The sequence below is a fragment of the Alligator sinensis genome, unplaced genomic scaffold (genome assembly GCF_000455745.1).
Source record: "Alligator sinensis unplaced genomic scaffold, ASM45574v1 scaffold570_1, whole genome shotgun sequence".
NCBI classification, from domain to species: Eukaryota; Metazoa; Chordata; order Crocodylia; family Alligatoridae; genus Alligator; species Alligator sinensis.
This window is the reverse complement of record NW_005841997.1, coordinates 466,612-487,825: the sequence shown is the minus strand read 5'-3', so window position 1 is coordinate 487,825 and position 21,214 is coordinate 466,612. Positions and strand designations below refer to the sequence as shown.

General features: G+C 48.0%; 1 protein-coding gene across 1 annotated transcript in view; it reads left to right on the top strand.

Annotated features, from left to right (window-relative positions):
- The first annotated feature begins 17 nt into the window (after nucleotides 1-17).
- Nucleotides 18-21,214, top strand: part of LOC102386414 (somatomedin-B and thrombospondin type-1 domain-containing protein-like) — a 39,940-nt gene continuing 18,743 nt past the window's right edge. The window contains exon 1 of the mRNA XM_006021516.3: nucleotides 18-908. Within this exon, the coding sequence (XP_006021578.1) occupies nucleotides 668-908 (241 nt within the window). The 5' untranslated portion in view covers nucleotides 18-667. The remainder of the gene's footprint in view (nucleotides 909-21,214) is intronic.

The following is a 21,214-nucleotide window of genomic DNA, read 5'->3' as shown; positions in this document are numbered from 1 at the left end:
AGCAGGTGAAAGTCCATGCTGGGGATCATCCACTGGTTTGAGGTGAAACCCTCCTTCATGCTTCTTTGCTTTGCTAAAGCAACTGCATGATGCCCTGTGTATTGGCTCTAAGACCCAGGAGGAGCCTTTGCACTGGGATTATGGAGGGGAGGGGGAGAAAGTAGGTGGAACAGAGAGGAATAGAGGGGTTTTTTTAAGGTCCAGCCAATAGGCTTGTGCAGCCCAGGCATCTTATGTCTGTGACCAGTGGATCTAATTGCTTGTATAAAAGATAGTTCATTAGAAGCCGGCTTGTCAGTGCAATTTGGTACATATGAAAGGGCAAATCGGTGGTGTGTGTGTGACCCACCAGGTCCTCCCTGCTGGACGCCAGGCCAGTGCATCCCTGCTGAGAACTGCCTGCCAGACCTGGGCCCTTTGGATGCAAGAGGCATTTTTGGCTGGGAGCTGTCAGCTGGATGAGCCAAGCTGGGCTTCCCTTGGCTTGTGTGTGCGCTGGGACAGCATGTGGCTTTTGTAGTTTCTTTTTTCCACTTTGGAAGTTGCTTGGCCTGGGAGTGCAGCCGGCTCCCTTCTGAGGCTTTGGCTCTGAGCAAGGTTTGGCAGTGGAGGGAGAGGGGAACCTGAGCTAGGCTTTTGCTGGGACGCAGGGAGAGCTGCTGAGACCATGAGAGCCCGAGGCACTAATGTAAGGTATTTTCTGATCTGTTGTGGCTGGCTTCTGGTGAGCGGGCAGCTGAGAGGCACAGAGGCAGGATGCAGCAACCGGGGGAGCCATCAGTGCTGCCCTGGGAGGAATAATGCGTGCTCGGATCTCACGAGCTGGAGGACTGCCTGCTACTGTGACACTTACTGTGAGAAGACCGGAGACTGCTGTGAAGACTACCAAGCCGTGTGTCAGAGATCGGGTGAGTAGCCAGGCTGGGGAGAAGCATGGTTTCACACCCACCCCCTTTCCTGCCTGCTTGCCTCATGCAGCTACAGATCAGCCTGGGTTTATCCAAGGAGCTTGCAGGGACTGCTTCTTTTCTCAGTGACTCTGGTGTGGATCAAAGTAACTCCATGAAAGCCAATGGGGTAACGCTGGCATGGAGCTGGTAGAGGAGTGGATAGGGCCCATCGATTTTTATGTTGGGGGGTGGGGGCGGAAGGTGCCAGTGGTTCCTTAAGGGTCTGTTAACCCAAGTTTGGTGTTCTGCCTCCTTCACACTCATCTCCTCTGTGCATTTGGAGGCTTTGCTGAGAGCTTCAAGGAAGCTGCTTTTTCACGGGCTCGTTTTTGCCAGCTGGGTTGGATGTGGTTTTGCTTGCAGTGGCCCGGATGCTGCTGCCAGTGAGAGTCAGCGCAAAGCTCTCAACAATTTTACTTGGATTGAGGTCTCTTCCTATTGCTGCCCTGGGCTTTCCTGTCTGTGGCCTTGTGAGCTGGACTTTTGCTGACCCTACCTGGGAAAGGAAGAGTCAAGCAATGCCTTTTGGGCTGTGCTGATGGAAGAAGGGTGGAAGGCTGGACTGTATGTATGAGCCTGGGCAGCTTTCAGAAATGAGCACCATTGTAACAAGGCGCTGAATGCAATTGTGCCACAGGTGTTATAAGGGCATCTGCAGTGGGGGAGGAGAACAGTAAGTGGATTTTGAAAGGTGAGGAGTCTGAGCATTGGAGAAGGGAAAGCGGGAGCTGCCCGTGGGTTGTCTAGAAGGTTGACCAGTTAGGAGAAACATCTGTGGCACCACCAGCAGGGCTGTCCCAGTGGGGGAAACCTCATTGATTCTGGTTTCATTTTGGTGGGAGGTCACTCAAATATTGTTGCACATGGAGAGCGTGACTTATTCCCTAAGCACCCATGAAGGGTTGTTGTTTTTTTTCCAGTGAAACATCTGATACTGGCTATTGGAGGCAGGAATTTGGACCCTTGTGTTGCCCTATTCCTGATAGACAGCATCAGACCAGAACTGGCTTATCCAAGCTCCTTTTTTTTTTTTTTTTTTTTTTTTTTTGGCATTAAAGGAATTCATTTTGTCGCACATACAGCTAGTTTCTCATCCATTTACTCACTTTGTGGACCTCCTTCATTTGCTGATGGGCCTGCTGATTTCAGGAGCAAGGTCCTGTGTATTACAGAATGCTTGATATGTATTATATGTAAAGAGCTGGTTAATAGATAACAAGCAGGGGAGGTGAAGTCAGAATTGGGCCCTTTTTTCTCTGCACGTGGCTGTTTTTGTTCATTTTATACTTTCTTTAGCAAGGTGAGCACCTCTCAGTGAGGGTTGCCTACCCACCAGGGTTATTCCAGAAGAGCTCTGGTGTGAACAGACACAGCAGCTGTTACTCCAGAGTCACTTCCCCTTTAGTCTCTGTGGTTCTGCAATTAGAGCTCCTTTTGGTAGTTTAGTCCAGTGGTTTTCAGCCTTTTTTCATTTGTGGACCCCTAAAAAATTTCAAATGGAGGTGCAGACCCCTTCGAATTATAAGTGTGGGCGTTCACATACTTCTGATGGATCATAGTCATATTTCATGGACACCTTAGATATGTCTCCAGACCGCCAGGGGTCAACAAATCACAGGTTGAAAACCATTGGTTTAGGCTGATCCCCTTCCAAAGTGGATCAAGCTAATTGGGAACAAGGCACGTTTCAGCTGTGTCTGCACTGCTCTTTGGAGGTGTGACTACCAAGATAGTCTCAGTCTAGCTCGTCTGGGTAAGCACAGCAGGAGAACCTGATGACACAAGATTCGGCGTAGGTTACGGCAGCCTGCTTGCTCCTGGCACTGGGGACTGCGTATTGCCCAAGGTCTGAGCCATGCTGCTGTCACAACTCCTGGGTGCAGTGTAGACAAGCCTATGGTCCAAAAGGGAGTCTACAGGGGGAGCCGTTGCAGCAAAACTATTGGGCAGTAGCTATTTGGGTCTATTTCTCCATGCAGACTGAGCTCTCTCTCCCCATTCAACTAAACACTCAGCTAACCCATTTCAGCAAGTGTTTTAGGACGGGGAGAAATGCTCCAGTGGTTCTATTTACCGATTGATTTGCACGTCCTTCTGGAGCGCAGCGCGTTGCTTTCAGGGCATCCTGTGTGGGATAAATTAGAGCAGTTCATTAACTTATCTGCAAAGTGACAACAATGATAAATTGTCTAGCACACTTGTGCTAACTATTGTCTAGCACAAGAAGTTGTATCTAGAGAGACTATTAACTGGTGTATTTTTTGTACTCCTCTAGTAAATCTTAAACCAAAATACCCTATTTTCTTACATACAGCATGCCCAGGACTAAGATACACACCTTGGTTTTGAAAGGCAGGATAAAAAAAAAAAAAAATCTTTCCTTGAAAATATGGTAAGTAGCAGTAAGGAACGGAGTAGCAGGAGTTGGGGAGTGCAGCATGCTCATTGTGCCACTCTCTGGGGAATGCATACAGCCTTACTTTTGCTTTCCTTCCCAGAGGCTTAAGTGGCAGAAATTGCAGTCAACGTATTTCTTTGCTTATAAATGCTCACCCCAGTTCCCAGCAGTTGATTTTTGTCGGGAAAAGGGTGTGTGCGTTGTATGTCAGAAAATATGGTACTTGCCATGAGCAATTTACCATAAAGCCCATGAAATGAGGTGCCACTCAAAACTTCCTGCCTTAGTTTCATTAACTAGCGTGACTGTAAATCAAGGGGTAACCATGGTGTTAACTGGGCTTCACGGCAGATTGCAGTTGTCTGATCATAAACTCAGAGACAGAAGAGACTGAAGGGTGGTTACAAAGTGGATGGAGCTGGACTATTCTCTGTGGTGGCAGATGACAGAGCAGGGAGCAATGGGCTCAAGCTGCAGCAAGAGAAGTTTAGGTTAGATATTAGGAAAAAACTCTCTCACGAGGAGGGTAGTGAAGCACTGGAACAGGTTACCCAGAGAGGTGGTGGTATTTCCATCCTTGGAGGTTTTTAAGACCCAGGTAGACAAAGCCTTGGCTGGGATGATCTAGTTAAGGATGGTCCTGCTTTGAGCAGGCGATTGGACTAAGTGACTTCCTGAGGTCCCTTCCAGCCCTCATTTTCAATGATTCGATTGATTCTAAGCTCCAGCGTTGTTCTAGTTGTGTGCTGGGGCTTGCGTTGGGCTGTCCCTGTGGAGCAGGGTCAGGGTCAGTGATGAGTAAGACAGGCTGAGACAAGAAGTACCTCTGGAGGCTATGTAGGGAAGGCCTGCTCAGAGCAAGCGTGGGCTAGTGGTTAATACACAGGGTAGTAGTGTGTAGTAGCTTCTAATCCCAGCTGTGCGTCTTTGCCTTCTCTCTGAGGATCTTTATAGAGGTACCCAAGTAAACTCATTCCCAATTTTCCCCCTTCACCCAAACCTGGGGGACACTGAGCACCACTGTTTTCCATGCTCAGTCTGTCTTCCTCCCAGGCTAAAGACCATGTACGATGCTATGAGACACAGTCAGAAACTGCAAGGAGCCCCCTCACATAGTGTCCTTAGGGAGCTCCTTGCAGTTTCTGACTGTCTCATAGCATCGTACATGGTCTTTAGCCTGGGAGGAAGACTGACTCTGAGCACAGAAAACAATGGTGCTCAGTGTCCCCCAGGTTTGGGTGAAGGGAGAAAATTCGGAATAAATTTATTTGGGCACCTCTATAAAGATCGTAGCCGAGTGATTTAAAGCCTTGGGCCCACACTCACGGGTGAGAGTTGTAATCCAAAGCATGTTTGAGTCCATCTAGCAAAGCCAGGGTTTTGGCCTAATGCTCTGTCAGGTGAGCATGGGCAATGAGACCCACCTCTGGTTGCTGACAGTGCAGGCAGCAGATCTGTCCTTAACTAATTCTCTCTCGTGGGTGTAAATCAGGAGTAATTTTCCCCTGAAGCCCAGGGCCTGACATCAGCATGAGATCAGACTCTCGATCAATGGGTCTGGGTAAGAGAGAAAGTGGGGTGGGGGGAGGAGGAGGGGACTGAGAGGGAATGAATGAATGAGTGAGTGAGTGAATGGGGTGTGGGAACTTGGTGCTTTGGCTGAATGAAGCACAGTGGGATCTTAAACTGAACCACGGGGCAAGGCTATTGAGAGACTTTGAAAAGACCTATCAAGAGTATCTGTTTTTTCTCTTTTCAGGGACTGGCCAACAATAGTTTTATTTTCTCCTTTACTTTCCATATGATTTTAGTCAACATCTTTCTTCTTTTTTTTTTTGTAGCCCGAGGTCGGGGAGAACTTTTTAGAACCAGGAAATGGGCGTACAGTGGTGGGGGAGGATAATGTGGCCCAACCCACTGCTGCCTTTGGTGCAGTGCTCCTCTTACTGCTCCAAAGCACCTGTGTGCAACATAGCTATAATAAGTCTGTTCACAGGCTCAGATCTACATGCATATTGCAGTACCAAAGGCTCTCTGATGTAGTCGTGCAAAGACGGCATGTAATGTCTTTACCCCCCCACCTTACCTCTCAGCCCCAGGGGAATGCTGTCCTCTCCATTTTGTAGCGAGCGGCCTACAAAAGGCAGAAATGAAGAGGGGTCAGCATGGGAAGCGTTTTTTTGGCATGAGCTAAGAAGGCTGAATTCACCTAGACTCTTATTTCCCTGATACTTTGAAGATCAGTTGGCCTCTCGCTTTGTCTGTGTGTTTGCACCCTTAGCATCTCCCAAGCAGGGTTACTCCAGGAAAGCAAGGTAATAATGCCTCCTGTCCAGCAGGCTGAGCCGCAAGGATGCAGGCTGCCTGCCTCGTGTCCCAGACAGCAGGAAAATGGCTCTCAGACCTAAAACTGCAGAGCATTGAGCCAATGAGCTAAGGTGCTTGGCTGAGACTGCTGTTGTCACGTGAAGAAAGGCAGCAGAGAAGGCACTGCCTTTGAAAGGGCTCCAGCAGGCTTTGTCTCAGCCCGGCAGGAGATGCCTTCTGTCTTTATCTTCACCGGGCCATGGGGTGCTGCTCTCTTCTCTCGGGGGCAGTCACCAACACCATTCAGGTGAAATGCAGATGCCCAGGGTGCTGCCAATGTGCACGATTTCCCAGAAACACGAGTTCAGGAATGTCTCTCTTCTCTGGTTTTTATTTCTTGATTCCTCTCCTTCCAGCTCCTGGTCAGATTAGTTCTGAAACACTTGACCAGAACCTTGAAACTCTAGAGACCTTGAAAGAGCCTTTTTTTTTTCAGGACATTTTCAGTGCTTAAAAACGGAAACGTGTAGGAGAAACCTCTAGACTCCCAGGCATCTACCTGAATTAAATTGCTGAGGACATGGGGCTTGCCAAAGTGCATTGCACAACAGATGCATCCCACACAGTGTCCTGCTTCTGCCAGGGGCCAGCACCTGCTGCATCGGAGGGAGGTGCTAGAGAAGCCACTCAGGGGAGGGATGACCTATCCAGGAGGTTCTTCCATTGTGGCTGGGTCTTCATGTAGTCTGGGATGCAGCTAGATAACTGGTTGGTATTAACAAATAGCTAGGAAGGCCTCTACACTTGTGACCTGCTGAAGAGTTGTGTGTCTTGTCCCTCGTGGACTCGGTGACATTGTGTAGTCTTGGATGGCACTTGCTCCATGAGGATTGCATTCCTACTCTGAAAAGGGGCCTCCAAGGTAACTTTTATTGCCCTTTATTCCTTGTTTCTAGTAATTCCCTACTTGACTGGGTAAGAGAGTCCTGCTGATAGCCAGAAATATTTATTTGCTAAACTAAGGCTGAGGCCATCCAGCTCTTGGAACGAGTGCTCTTTGGTCTTTTATTTGCCTTTTCCTAAACAGCAGCATATTATTGGCATGAGTCTAGAGTCCAGATGTCCATGTGGGTTTGGCTGCAACCATATGCAAATGTTTCTCTTTAGAGCTCTCCTAGGAGTCTGGAGTTTGCAGAGAGGACCCCTCTCTTGCCACTGTGGGGATTTGTAATCTAGAAATTAATTAACTGGGACCTTGTCTTTACCTGTTTGCTTCTACCCTGCTAGGTCAGTTCTTAATCACTGCCTAGCAGCAATGATAGCTCAAAGCTCCAGGCTTGCATTTCTAATGACTAAGAAGCATTTCTTCCCACATACAATTTTTAATTTGCTCCTTGGGAGTATTACTAATCTGTGTATACATCACAGAGATCCTGGAGACTACAGCTAATGTTGCCACAATACACGTGGCTGTCTCCGGGACTGTGATTAATGGTACAACGATGTACACAAAGAGTATAGAGACTGGGGGCTTATGTTCACAACCTCAGCCAAGTGCTTGTGGTTTGCTCCTCAGATGTCAAGTAGGCTATTTCAGCTGCTAGAGACCATCAGGACAGTTAGTCTCATGAGACAAATGCATAGACCACACAGTGTTGACAGCGGGGTAAGGCACAACTCTGCACCACTGCTGCTGCTGCCACCCCTGCTGCAGCCAGGAGCTGGTTCCAGTTGGGCTGCATCCTCGTGCCCCACCATTGGCACAGAAATCTGGGGGGGCACATGTCCCCTGTGTGGCCTCCCCACATACATCGCCTGTGGATAAATATGTGTTCATGCTCTGTTGGATTAAGTGGTACAAATACCCATTCCAAAGGCTTTTAGAAATGTTTAAGATACCAACTGTCATCAGAAAGAGAGACGGCAAGAGAGGGTTTCATTGCTTGGTATAAAAGGAGGAACAGCCTGAAGCATATTTCAATTCCTCCCACTTGGAATGGACTCTGCCTGTGTCCCAGATCTCAGATGAGGTTTGATTAAACATCGCTTATTAATATTTATCCTAAGTGTTTAGGGACTTTGTCCTGTTGTCCCTTCTATTAGTTGTCCCCAAGCCTTCATGGTCCCACCCAGATTCCTGTTATTTGTAATTCTGAAGATGGCAAAAGAAGTGACTGTAGGGTCAAAAATCAGAGCTCCCTGCAAGGAGATGGGTCAAATCTCCACTTCAGTTCCAGTGGCAAATGCAGAATCCCATGGCTTGGATAGACACTGACAGGTGGGGTAGACCCAGAGCTGGCTGGGATCTGGGATTTCTATTCTGTAGGAAATTCTGTTTTTAAAAAATAAAGTAGTTCCAGTTTGAGATGAAAAGCCTCATTTTCAAATTATTATCCAAATTGAAAATACTGACAAAATATTGATTTGGGGCAATTGCAGTGTTTCATTTGGACAGGATCATTTTTAGCCCGTTCATTGAGACATTTCATTCAACTATTAAATATAATCTGGTGCACATCATTTAATAAAATCCACATTTTAACATGCCAAAATTGGAACAAAATGAATCCAAGCCACACTACCAAAATGGAAAAAGAAGTTTCTAATAAACAAAGTTTCGTCAAAATAGATGATTTTTTGTAAAATGTTTCAGTCTTGGTGAAACGTCCTTTTTCAGTGCAAAAATGTTCTGTCAAAATGTGTTTGACCAGCATTGCTAAATCCCAACCCCAAATTCTATTTTATTGCAATACAACGATTGGAGTCCTAAAGAAGTAGAGATGGAATAAAGAAGTGAGCCTGGTTATCTATCGTGGTGTGGGCAGAAAATGGGCTTTTGTGCTGGTTTTATGTGAAACACTAGATACCACTAAGAAGCAGCAAGAGCATGGACAATGCTGAGGAACACATTCCTTTCACAGTGCTCCCAAGAAGCAGCCCAACCATAGCCTGTGATGCCACCAGCAGTTGTATCCTGGATGTGCTTTCAGCTGAGACTGACAGGAACTATTATGTTAATTTTGGGGGGTAAAAACTCCCTTATCAAGGGATGATGAGCTCCTAAAGGAATACAGGAAGACCTTCCCACCCCTGCTCTTTCCTTTCTCCCAAGTCTACAGATGAGATGTTCATTAGGTTTTCTGATCTCGCAGGATGACCAGGAGGCTGCCAGCTCTAATCTGGGATCTACAGCTGATGCTCACAGAGTACAGTGTTAAAAACCCAGCCCCCTAACGCATCCAAGTAGCCTTCTTACCAGCATTTGAACTCCAACTTCTTCCCCGGACTTTCTGCCTTGGTTTGTGGGGATGACAGGGTTGCTTGGCCCTGGGTGGTCTTGAGGGGGAAGGCAGCTGTTCTACAGTGGTACAGTAAATTTGGAGGTTAAGTCAAATATTTAATAGATTTCATAGACATTAGGGCTGGAAGGGACCTCGGAAGATCATCAAGTCCAGCCCCCTGCCCAAAGGGCAGGAAGTCAGCTGGGGTCATAGGATCCCAGCAAGATAAGCATCCAGTTTCATCTTGAAGGTGTTCAATGAAGGCGCTTGAACCACCTCCGGTGGCAGGCTGTTCCAGACCTTGGGGACTCGGACAGTAAAGAAGTTCTTCCTTATGTCCAGCCTGAAACGATCTTGAAGTAGTTTGTGACCATTAGACCTCGTCATCCCTTGGGGCGCTCTGGTGAACAAACGTTCCCCCAGATGCTGGTGGTCACCCCTGATAAACTTGTAGGTGGCCATCAGATCACCCCTGAGCCTGCGCTTTTTCAGGCTAAAGAGCCCCAGGGCTCTCAGCCTGTCATCGTAGGGTCTGCTTCCCTGACCTCTGATCATGCACGTGGCTCTTCTCTGGACTCTCTCAAGCTTCTCCACATCCTTTTTGAATTGTGGAGCCCAAAACTGGACACAGTACTCCAGCTGCGGCCTCACTAAGGCCGAGTACAGGGGGAGAATGACGTCCCGGGATTTGCTTGAGAGCAAAAATAAAAATGTTTGTGCACTCCCTGCTCCTCCATTGCAGAAATCTATTTTAATCCGTTTTTAAAAACACACTTATTCTCTAAAGCAATTGGCTCCAAAATGTGGTACCTCTACTTTTGCTATTTACACACTCTCCTTTTTCATCCCTAAAGCTATTTCTTTCGGATTTGGGGGTTCCCAGTTCCTGTCATCTTGCTTTAGTTCAATCTATTCTAGATGGAGCTTTACCTGACGATTGCCTAAAAACGAGGCGCTGAACGCCGCTGCTTAGCGGCGTTCCTGTCAGAGAGTGCATTTTGCACGGGTTCTGTGATTTGGATTGACATACCACTTGTTTCTGTATAAATATGAACTCGCCATTTTCTCAACCTCCTGAAACCCTCAATATTTTGGATCTTGGAAATGGCCCGTCTCCTTATATGGTACTGGAGCAGCCGCTAAAGTTAGAGAGAGAGTTTTGCTAAAAGCTCTTTCCATTCTGGTGTTAGAAAGGAAAAAGGAGAATTGGCAATTGGGAAATTCAAGTGCAACTGCTTTCTCCGCTTGGTTCAGTAGAGGCAGAGTTGCTTGCTGGCATTCAGAACTCACTCTCTATTCTCCAAATAGTTTTGAAAAATAACAGGGTTCAGAAGGATGCCAAGGTGGGCTAAGTGGAGAAACGTGAATGTAGTGGGTAGGGTGCGTGAGAAAGTCTGTTACTAGAAATGGATTTACCCTGATCTTGCAAGCTGCTCTGCAAGGGGGGATTCCTGCCCTGCAGGAAATCAATGGGGTCTGTGGGATGGAAGGGACAACCCAGCTTTTGGCATATTTTCCATACTCTATGGACCCCTGGATTTGCAGTTTAGTACATCTACACAAACAGCCATCTATCTTATTCTCATCCTTCTAGAACCACATGAAGGCTGTCACTCCAGCTCATATGTTATTCAGAGTTAATTCAGTGTCTGCAATTTTAGTCACTATATATGGATAACTATAGGAAGCTGAGTGGGGCTCACTCCGCTACATACTGTACAAATGTTGTCAGACACAGTCTATTATGTCCAAGTATTGTGTCCACATTTTGCAATAGTTTTAAAAAAAGCAGGCAGTAGTTTCCTATTCTTTTGGGCTCACAGCATGTTGTCTGCTGCAAATCTCTATTCACGTTCTTACAGGATAACACAGTGGTGTCACATTCATCATTAAATGAATTAACCGTTAACCCTATATTTACACTCCTGCTATAAACAGAAGCTTAATTTGCTGCACTGACAGTCGGTTGCGTGCCATTTGTATCTTTTCTGTGCTATTTGGTATTTATATAGCACTCAAAAGTCACTAAATGCTTTACATATTAAAAAATACAAGTCCCCATCTGGAAGGGTTTTCCACCTTATAGCTCAATTCTGTATATTCGTGTACTTCTCATAGGCGTTCTGGAAACAGAGGTCTTGCTGAATTAGTTCTTAGGCAGCATTACATATATAGATAATTCCTAATTATGCTATATAACACCAACACCAAGCCCCTCTTTTCAACCATCACAGAATGAAAAGGAGCATTCCTACTTCGGCAGATGACAAAACAAAGCAGAGCAAAACAAATACACATTTTCCAGGGCAGATTTCACAATTGCAGTATTCCAGCTGAGCAACAGCTGGTTGGAAGAACAAAGCTGAATTCTTTTAGGGTATTCATTCGTGACATTCCCAAAAAGGAAGCAAGACAGATGAGGGAGAGATACAGCTCTTTACAGTACCTTGGCTCATCTTCAAGTGGCACTCCACTCTGCATCGGAAAAGAATTGCACCTTGTGTGCAAGAACAAGTGCGATCTTCTTTAGTAATGCTAGGAACCCACCATGCTCAGAGCTGTATCGGAGAGAGAACCAGGATGCTCTGCGTTCAGGCCCAAAGATTTGCCTGTGTCAGCAGTGGGTCACGCTGGACTTTTCTATGGGGCTATTCAAACCTTCCTGGCTGTGGCCTAGCAAGCTGCTGAGGTCATGCAGGCCTGATCCACCTTTGCTGACAGGCAGAAAACACAGACACTCATCACTCTGACTGTAGCACTGCCCAGTGTAGGAGGGTAGCAAAGCCGTCCTTGAGAGAGTGGAAAACAGCACAACTTTGAATACACACTGCTACCCTCTCTTTTGCCTTTGCCCCTGCCTTGGTATAACAAAGAACATTTAAAAAAACCCTTACATTACCATATGCAATTTAAAAAAATCTTGTAGCACTCTTAATTCTCAGTTATTTTTCATGTATGCACTCTTACGTAGTCCTGATTCATTATTGCTTTTGCTTACATTTCTCCACTTCCTTGTTGGCTGCTTATTTAGAAATGCTAAAAATAATAAACGATACGGGTAGGACAGCTTAGCTTTCGCTGCCTCTCTCGCCAAAGAGCGGGCTGTGGTCATGAAAGCCAAAGCCTTCCTGACGACACCAGCGCTGCAGTCTTTGGTTGACCACATAGATCCTCCTGTCCCTTCTCAGCCCATAGCCTGAGACTGGGAGGATCGACGAGAACTCTACCTGTGCCTCCAGGCCCTTAAGCCCCGCTCCCAAATCCCTGTAGCGCCTCATGACCTGGCTGGGAGTGCTCCGAGCAGTGTCATTGGTGCCCACATGAATAAGGAGCATGGGATAGTGGTCTGTGGGTTTAAGGAGCTTTGGGATCCTCTCCCAAATAAAATTTAAAAAATAATAAATAATAAAATTTGGGAGAGGATAAAAATAAATAAAATTCTTTTATTTTGTTATATATTTTGTTATAAAAGAATAACAAAAGGATTCAGGAGATTTCAGTGTTCAGTTCAGGCCTATTTTTGCCTACACTAGAAGCCCATGAGTTCAGTGTCCAAATTCAGCAAGGATATTAATTGGGCGCTGCATAATCCATGAGCTTTATTGTTTCAGTGGCCAGGATTACTTTGGATAGGGCTGCAGGAAACTGTACAAGTTCTTGCTTCCTTTTCAGGAAGGTTGAGGGATTGAGGAAGGAATTGTTATTTCTGGAGGAGGAATCAGTTGTGGGTTTTTTTACAGTGTTGAAGCCATAGATGACTACCAGACCCTGGGCTATAAGCCATGTACAATGGGCAGGCAATGTATGAAGTTCCCCTCCAAAGCAGTATCTGTGGTACCATGATGGATGGGTATGTGGCAGCAAGGATACACAAGCCTGACACCATGTTTAGGAGGCACTCCAAGCAATCTTTCTTTGATGGAGTGTGTGGTGTGCATGAGCACCCAGAGAGATGGAGGGCTCACAGGACGAGCTTGGCAAGGAGGTATGAAGAATCTCCCACCAATGCCGGCTCTGGCTGTGGGCTCCTCTGCTACAACTGTATAGTTCTGCCCTGCCCAGCTCCACTGCTGGATTTGTCTGGGCATTGTTTGAATGCCTCAGCCCCAACAACCCATCCTCTTTCCCCAAATCCTCCTTCCTGTCTGCTCATCCCCTTGCCAGCCAATCAGTGGTCTGTGCAGAGCTTGTGAATGGGACTGAATGGGATGGCATCTCAGTTCTCACACATGGCTTCCCACATTGACACTGAGTCGGAGGTCATTGTCAAGTGCGTAAGTGGCAGCAGTGACAGCCTGGGCAAACACCCACAGCATGCCCTTCCCAGATAAAATGAATGTGAGGAACAATAGGAGAAAAGGAAAACATTCACTAGATGTGGAAGGGAATTGCGTCTGTCTGGGCTTTAGCAACACATGCTTCTCATTCAAGATGCATCAGGCTAGTTATAAACATGTCCATCCATATGCCACCTGTATTATGAACCATGGGGACTCTCCTGGCAGTTCCTGGGGATGGTGATTAGCTGGCTGGAGAACCATAGAAACTGAGGGCAGTTTCATTCATCCTCAGGTGGGTAGTAAAAATCTACTGCCATGGGTCCATTCCCTTAGAGCCGCCAACAAACATTGCCCAAGATTTTCTGAGCAACTTGGGAGCTGCAGAGCCAGAGTGGCAAGAACAGCAGTGACTTGTGGGTGTTTTCCAGAGAACTTGCTCCAGCATTGCTGTTTGAGACCCAGGCCTGGACAAAAGGGAATGGTGAACAAGATGAGGCAAGCATGACGGCTGGCAGCCCTTCTTCTGTTCCAGTGGCATCCATCTGCTGAGCAGTGTCAGGCCTTGGGAAGGGAATCTGACTGTGTTGCTAGGCTGTACCCAGCCATCTGTGACCTCAGCTGCATTTCAGCAGAGAAGAAAGGCTAGGACAGCATTTCCCAGGGTGCAGACAGAGGAGCAGCTCCCTGTTGCAACTCCTAGTGCTTTGCAGGAAGCACTGAATTGCAATGATCCCTCCAACTGAACAGAAATTTGCTGTTTGGGTCCAGGAGTTGGGGATTCCAGCTGAAACCTGGTGTCCAATGCAATGCCACTCCCCACTCCTAGCCTGGATGCTGTTTTTGGCACTGTATGGTGGGGTCAGTGAATTGGAGCCCCGCCACCTCAGGAGGGGACAAGGGTTCCAATCCACCCACCCCACCCTCCAGTGCTGGCCAAAACAACCCCAGACCAAGCTCCCTTTGTTCCCTTCCCTTCCTCCCATTCTGAAAACAGAGACAGGCTGGGAGCTCGGCAGACACAAGTTACAGAACGTGCTCCGTTTTTGGACCGTGTTCATCTAAACCCTCATGCAATGAAGGTTCAGATTTTAGTGGGATCGGGCCCTTTTTAAAGTGGTCTGCAGCCATGCACTTCTGTTTGGTCACAGCTGTAGAGATCTTTCTGAGGCCAGATCAGGCAAAATTGTCACTTCTGCCTGTGTCCCTGGTGATGCATGATCCTCTTCACCACCGTGTCCTCGCTGCCTTTCCCACAGCCTGTGCCAGCTGCAAGAGAGGGAGTCCTCACGCATGCACGCAGCACTGCTGGAGGGGTGGAGAAAGTGCCCATGCTGGGCTCGCAGGGGGAGGAGGGAAGAGCCCACAAACTCTCCCTAATCTCCACAGAGATTAGCCCAGTCACAACTCAGCTCGATTACAGAGCCAGGGCATCTGCCCAAAAACAAAAGACTCAGGAAGCTGTAAACAATGTAACAGCACCTTGTTGGTTTAGAAATGGATTCGCTGTCAAGAGGTTGGAAGAGTTCAGCTGTGAGAGGCTGCGCTTGGCATCATCTCGTTTCGGCTGGAGCCAACCTCTCCCGGAGCGGGGAGAGCGCTCTACCGCTGTCGAGGAGCTGTGAAATCGCCGTGGTGAGAGGCCTGGGTAAAACCAGCCAGGACAAAGCCAGTGCAGGGCGTAGAAATGGCTCGCCCCTCTGCTACTGATTGCCCCACTGGAGCCTCAGCTGGGGAGCTGCACTTTTGGCAGATTTTAAGAAAAATGCTGTTGTGATACTGGGCCACTGGGGACATGAGCGCATCCCATCAGCAAGGAGACTCTTTTCCAGCTTGATCATCTTGCCCTCTGGGAAATGAAAGAACTCCCCCCGCTACATCGCCAGTGTCGTCACTTCCCGATAATTATGCTGTCAATGTGTCCAAAGCTGCGTGCTGGACTTTGTTATGGGGTACTTGGTCCCTTTCAAGTGGCCACTGGGAAAGCAATATCAGTGTGATGATCAGTGGAGACTGCTGAGTATGCTGGGCAGAAGGAGATGTGAATGGCAAGGTGATATTGGTGGCATTTTACTTCTGGGACTAGCAAAATATCCAGCTAAATCCTGCTTGGAGAATCTGCAGTAGCTGGTGGGGATGTGGGAGGCAGGGTTTGCCAGCTTGGCGCTCTGATCTTGGGTGGCATTGGCAGGGCTGTTGAGACAAAGGCCCTGGTCTTCAATCAGATGTCCCAAAAGGGATCTTTCTGCTTGTGTAGAGTCCCAGGCACTGTGAAGGCCCCTTACCTAGAGATTTCCACTGTAAGACCATGACCTAAGTGTGCAGTGGCACTCTTTGTCATCTCTTTGAAATTCTAAAAGGGAATTTTGCTTGTGGCAGTCCAACATGGACGCATCTTTGGGAGAGGAGCTTTATTCCCTGATAAATGTAACGTGACCTGGCTGATCTTCAGCTCTCCTCAGGAGATGGACAATGTTCTCATCTACACAAAGTGCCCTGAAGCCCCGAGAGAAACTGATGAAGCCAATAGCCTGGCAAATATCCCATCTGCCCTGGAATTCCAGCTCTGATTGTCTGGAGCAGCCTGCGGAAAATTGAGGGCTGCCTGCTGTGAGTTCTTAATTAATTGTATTGTTTCTGGCCATAATGCCAGAAATATCTTGATGGGATAAACAAGGTCTCTGGCATGGCAGATGTTGGATCCTCCCAGCTGTATGGAAAATGGAAACCATGCCCAAAACAAACACATAGGATGGATTTAGCTCCCTAGTAAGCAATGTGGTACCAAAAGTAACTACATCAGCTTCCTTGTTCCTGCGATCGGGCTGGACCCCCTCATTCTCTGGGTTCCTCTTGGTCTGTAATCTGTCTCTCTTCTCCTGCTTCTCTCCCTTGCAGTGCTCTTTTTGTCTGGGACTTGCTGTTCCTATCTGCCTTTAGCTCTAAGTGGAAGAAACAAGCACTTGTGCTCTTAATGGGGTCCTGCGCTGTTGCTTTTATCAATGGTGAGTCACCAGATGGAGTTTGGCTCACCCAGCAGCAGCACTGAGGGATGAAGCACTATGGAGCTGCAAGGTGTGAGGAAAGGGTTGCATTTCTGAGCTTTCCAATGGCCTTTGAGCTGTGGCATGGGAGAGGTGTCAGCTCGGAGAGCTTCTCGGTTGCTGAGGATGCAGCGTGCTGGGCTAGGCCAGGGTTTCTGCTCTTCTGAGACTGTCTGCCCCGGAGAAGCGCAGAGCTGGGTGTGTATGACTAACTTGGTGTCTCTATCAGGGAATATCACTAGTGCCTCTTTCCTCTGCCACTCTTTGCCTTGTCTGTTTGGACAGTGAATTTGTGGGGCAGGGATGGTCTCTTACTAAAGATATGCATATTGCCCAGCAGAAGAGGATGCTGGATTTGGCCGTGGTTTCTAGGGGCTACCGCAATACTGTCCATTTCAAACTCCACCATTAGCTTTTAAGCAGGCAGACTGAAACAGCTCAAGCAAGGGCTGAAGGGGCTAACACCTCAGCTCTCGCAAAAAGCAATTTGTGTCTCACCAGCAGCACCATCCCCATCCTAGAGTACTGCTATCACATCCTTCCCCTAGCTCAGGAGCTGTCCTTGTCCCTGGAGGAAAAGTTGTTACCCAGACCTGACCCCGGAGAGCAGCCTCTGGTGGGTTATGGCTGGAGGGGTTATGTGGTTCAGTATCTGCACCGCTCTGCAGAGGATGGGACGCAGCATTCGGCAGGCTGCGTGCTCTGAGAGCAGGCTTTCTCTGGGCAGCCCGTGTTACAGCAGGTAGCGTGGACATGGCACGATATGACTCATGAATGTTTTTGGTGCCCTATGTTCTCAATGTGGCTGCCACTGGGCAGCTTCCAGACACACATCCCCTAGTCTTTGAGTGAAAAGTCACTACCAGGCCATGAAGAAAGGGAGTTTGTCAAAGTGACTGCATGGAGGGAGTGATGCACAATGGGTAGGAGACAAAAGAGCAAAAGAGGAGGGGGAACACAGCCACACAAAGGTTTGGGATGAGCTGAATGCACTTGCTGGCTGCTATTCCACCCATTTCAGCCCTGCAGCCTCGCTCTTGCTCAAGAAACAAGTCTCCCTCGGCCTCCAAACCAGCTTTCTGGGAAGTAGGTGCCAGGCCACTGACAGAGGCACAGGGTTGTACCAGTTCCTTGGGCACCTGTTGGCCTGGGTTGGCCATGGCAGGGGTGCAATATTTGCTTGGGTAGTAACTGTTCTTCACATTGTGGGGCAGGAGTCAGCTCTCTGGATTGATGCTACCCTTTCTCTTGATGGGTGGGCACCTACTGCCTTAATTTCAATCTGTCCAGGTCCAGCTGGGTTTATTGTCCCCTGTTTCCTTCAGTGCACTCTGTCCTGTGGCTGGAGTGATGCTGCCTAGACCCGCTCTGGTGGGGCAGAATGCTCTCACCCCTGCTGAGACGTAGCACTGAATGTCACTCTGGTCTTCCCACTGCTCTTTCTCCCTTTTAGGTGAAATCCTGGCCTTATTGAGCCAATGGTCAAATTTCAGGTTTGTCCCAGGGCTCTTCAGGCCCTGCCCCACAGATCCTACCTGTTGAAGGACAAGCACTCGGAGTAGGGAAGAGGCATTTCACCTCCCACGACTGGAGAGGGACAGTCTTTTTTTGTAACTAGCTGCAGCCTATCCCCAATTGCCCCTCTAAACAAAATAATCAGGGCAGCTATTGACTCCAGGCCCCAGTGCTGTGTTTGTAAGGAGGGTGTTTATTAATCTCCCGGAAACTGGGAAGCCAGGCGACTTGCCTCATGTTTGTCCTTCCAACATGACGTTGCTCCTGGGGGCTGCACTGTGCTATGAAAATAGATGGATTGTTTTCCCCCAATGTTACCCCCCTGAGCCCTGTGGGTGTGGGGCTCATTGTGAACAGACCCAGCGTAGTGTGGTGTTGGGAGAAGTGGATTTCAGACCAAAGCAAATAAGCTGTAACAGGAGATGAAGCGTGCCTAAACCATTAGACAGGGCGCTGTGAGAGACAGCGCAACAGACTCGGATACGCCACGTGCGAGCAGAGGTGCGGGACCGGCCGGGGGCGGCCAAGCAGTCACAAAGCAGAGAGATGCGGTGCGCGCGGCAAGACAAATTCACTTCCTGCATGAGGGAAGCGTCTCCCTCTGCACCCAACCTTCCCAATGCCGGTTTCTTCAGTGCCTTGCAAGGCCAGATGTCCCCGCCTGGAAAAGGACCTGAGATTTTTTCACCTCAGTGCTGTTATTGGGTAGCAGGGCGATAGGGCCCGGGGTAGGTCCAGTTTCCTACATAAATAAGACTCGCACGAGATATATCAGACTTTAGGGAGCCTCCATGCCACTTTCCAGCCAACGTGGGGCTGAGCTTCTGGAAACCAGCTGAGTTTTCTTTTCAAAGGGAATTCCCTACGGTCATGAATATGACGGTGTTAACTCCATGGGGGTAGAGACCTCTCCCGCTGCTCTGGTCTGTGACTGCCTGCAGTCTTTATCTGTAGGGATAGTTCGTGTGTGTGTGTGTGTGTGTGTGTGTGTAATTTCTGACTGGCTATTGACTAAGGAAATGTTCAGGATTGAGGTGCACAACAAAGGATTGATCCTACTGCGTTTGCTCCCATGAGGAATGCTTACTCCCACAAGCTTTCCCAGTGAAGCGGGTGAGGACATTACTCATGAGGACAAGGGTCTGACCCACTGTCGTGGGTGAAACACCCCGGCACTTGTGTCCCCCCCCGCAGCTCTCTCCTCAGCAGATGCATGCCCTTTGTGTGGGGCTTCCTGTTCTCATGGGACCCTCTGTCTCGGAGAAATATCCCCTCCTCCCCCAGCATCCCCCTGCCTCTGCCCTTGACATGGAAATGGGTGGGAAGGACTGTGCATGCTGTGAAACGGGCAAATCCCATTACATGGTGTTCAAGAAGCAAACGTGCAAGTGTCAGAAAGCTCCAAGCGTGCTGGGGACAGGAGCTCCCTTTACTTCTGTCGGGGACTGGCCTTTGTGTTGCACAGAGCTCCTTACTCTCAGCATCTGACAAGCAGCCGAATTTACTGAGGTGACAGGTAGGGTGGCCATCAAGGTACCTCAAGAATAGAGGACAGTTGCATTTAGTGCAGCTGTCCCCACCACCATGAATATCGTGTGCCTCCCGAGGCTGGGGGGCATGGCGAGCTCGCACCGGTGACGGCGGCGGGGGCATGGTGGCGGCGAGTGGGGAGCTTCCGCAGGCAGCTGCAGCGGTGTCGGCAGCGGTGAAAAATAGAGGACATAAAGGCATCCAGTTTAATATCAATAGAGGACAGAGGGCCAGAAAACCAGGCTGCCCTCTATAAAACCGGACAAATAGCCACCCTACTAACAGGTCTGCCCACAGCTTCAGTGGCCTGTCCCGGGATGGGCTCCATCTCCCACAGGCAAGAAGTGTGTTGTCTTCATGGCCTGTTTCTCCAGGACTGTGTGTTCAGCCATAAGCTCTTTGCAAGAAGGTTTTACAGCTATGCTAACACCTCAAAATATTATGGGCAAGTTTCTCAGCCAGCCTAAATTGGCTATAATGGTGGTACACATACTTACACGACCTAAGGATCCAATCTGCTGACTTGATATCACTTCAGCATCACATTTGCTTTTCCAGCATTGAGTAGCTGGTCTGTTTTAGATACAGGTTTCATTTGGTTTTATACCCAGTGGCCTGACAGCCTACACAAAGTTGCATGCCGCAGTAGCAGCTGAGTCATGAATAGAAGCCAGGGTACCCCATCTGTGCCACTAGGCCTCTATGCTCTCGAGCCTCTTTTTTTTCCTTCCTTTTTCATGTCCTTGTGATGAAGTATTTAGCCCAATTTGCGTATTTTATGTCATCTCTAACATAGCACGTAGTGTGACCACCAGGGTCTGAGGCAGTATCATCAGTCTTGATACCCTTGTGATAGCCTGACATGCAACCCAAATGGGTTTTAATTCCCTATGTTTCTTGAGGAACACACTTCACAGCAGCCGTATATCCAAAAGGGCTTGCCTTCGTTTATGTAAAATTAAGTCCATGCAGCTAATTCCAGGTTAGTTTGAACTGAGCTTTAGAGTTGCATGAGCAGGTAGAAAAATCTCATTTTGAAACTTTCATATTGAAGGTAAAGTCCAAGAGTTTTGTAGGTAAACATGCCAAGAGCTTTTCATGACTTTGAATCAGCTTGGCCAGCTGTTAAACAGTGGGCTGACTCTGAGGTGAGTTCATGTCTCCAAATTCTTGTGTAAGGCTTTAGCAAACAGGTTTTAAGTGCCGGTGGAAAGAGAGAGATGCTGGAAGAGAGCCAGTGAATTCTAGCTCTTTCCTATGGCTAATCTTCTGATATCTCATTATGGTCTTTAAGCAGTTGCCGTTATCCTGTATTGGCATGAATGGATGCATATATGGGATTTTAGTTAATCTGATTTTGTAATATAGGATCAGGAATATTATGTTCTGATTTCCCTGCATCCTATTAAAATCAGATAATCTGGTCCATTTACCTGTTGGTTATATTTATACATCCATCCCAAATACTTTGTGCAATCCTATAGGTGCCTGATTATTCTTTTAGAAAAAGGGAAACTGACGGTGTTCACAGAGTCCTCAGAGATCCACTCCTAATTATTTCATCCCCTCTTCAGTGTTTGACATTGCAGCCAGCACTTTGACTTGCTGCTTGCTCAGTACAATATCCTTGCTACTATTTGAGATGGGGTGGCTGTCTTTTGCTGTTGGACTCAGTACAGGCATGAGTCTTTGACAGTCAGCTTGTTGTCAGCACAACATGAACCTCTTTACCTGCCTCATACCAATGTCAGGCTGCAGCGTCTATGAACTATCTAAATGACCTGCCGTTGGTCAATTTACATTTCTTTGCATATTTAGAGAAATTCTCGTCTGCTGTCAATGGACTTGGCTCAACTGAAATCAGAGGAGCTGCATCCAATGACACCAGTAGAGAATCAGCCTGGGAGTATTT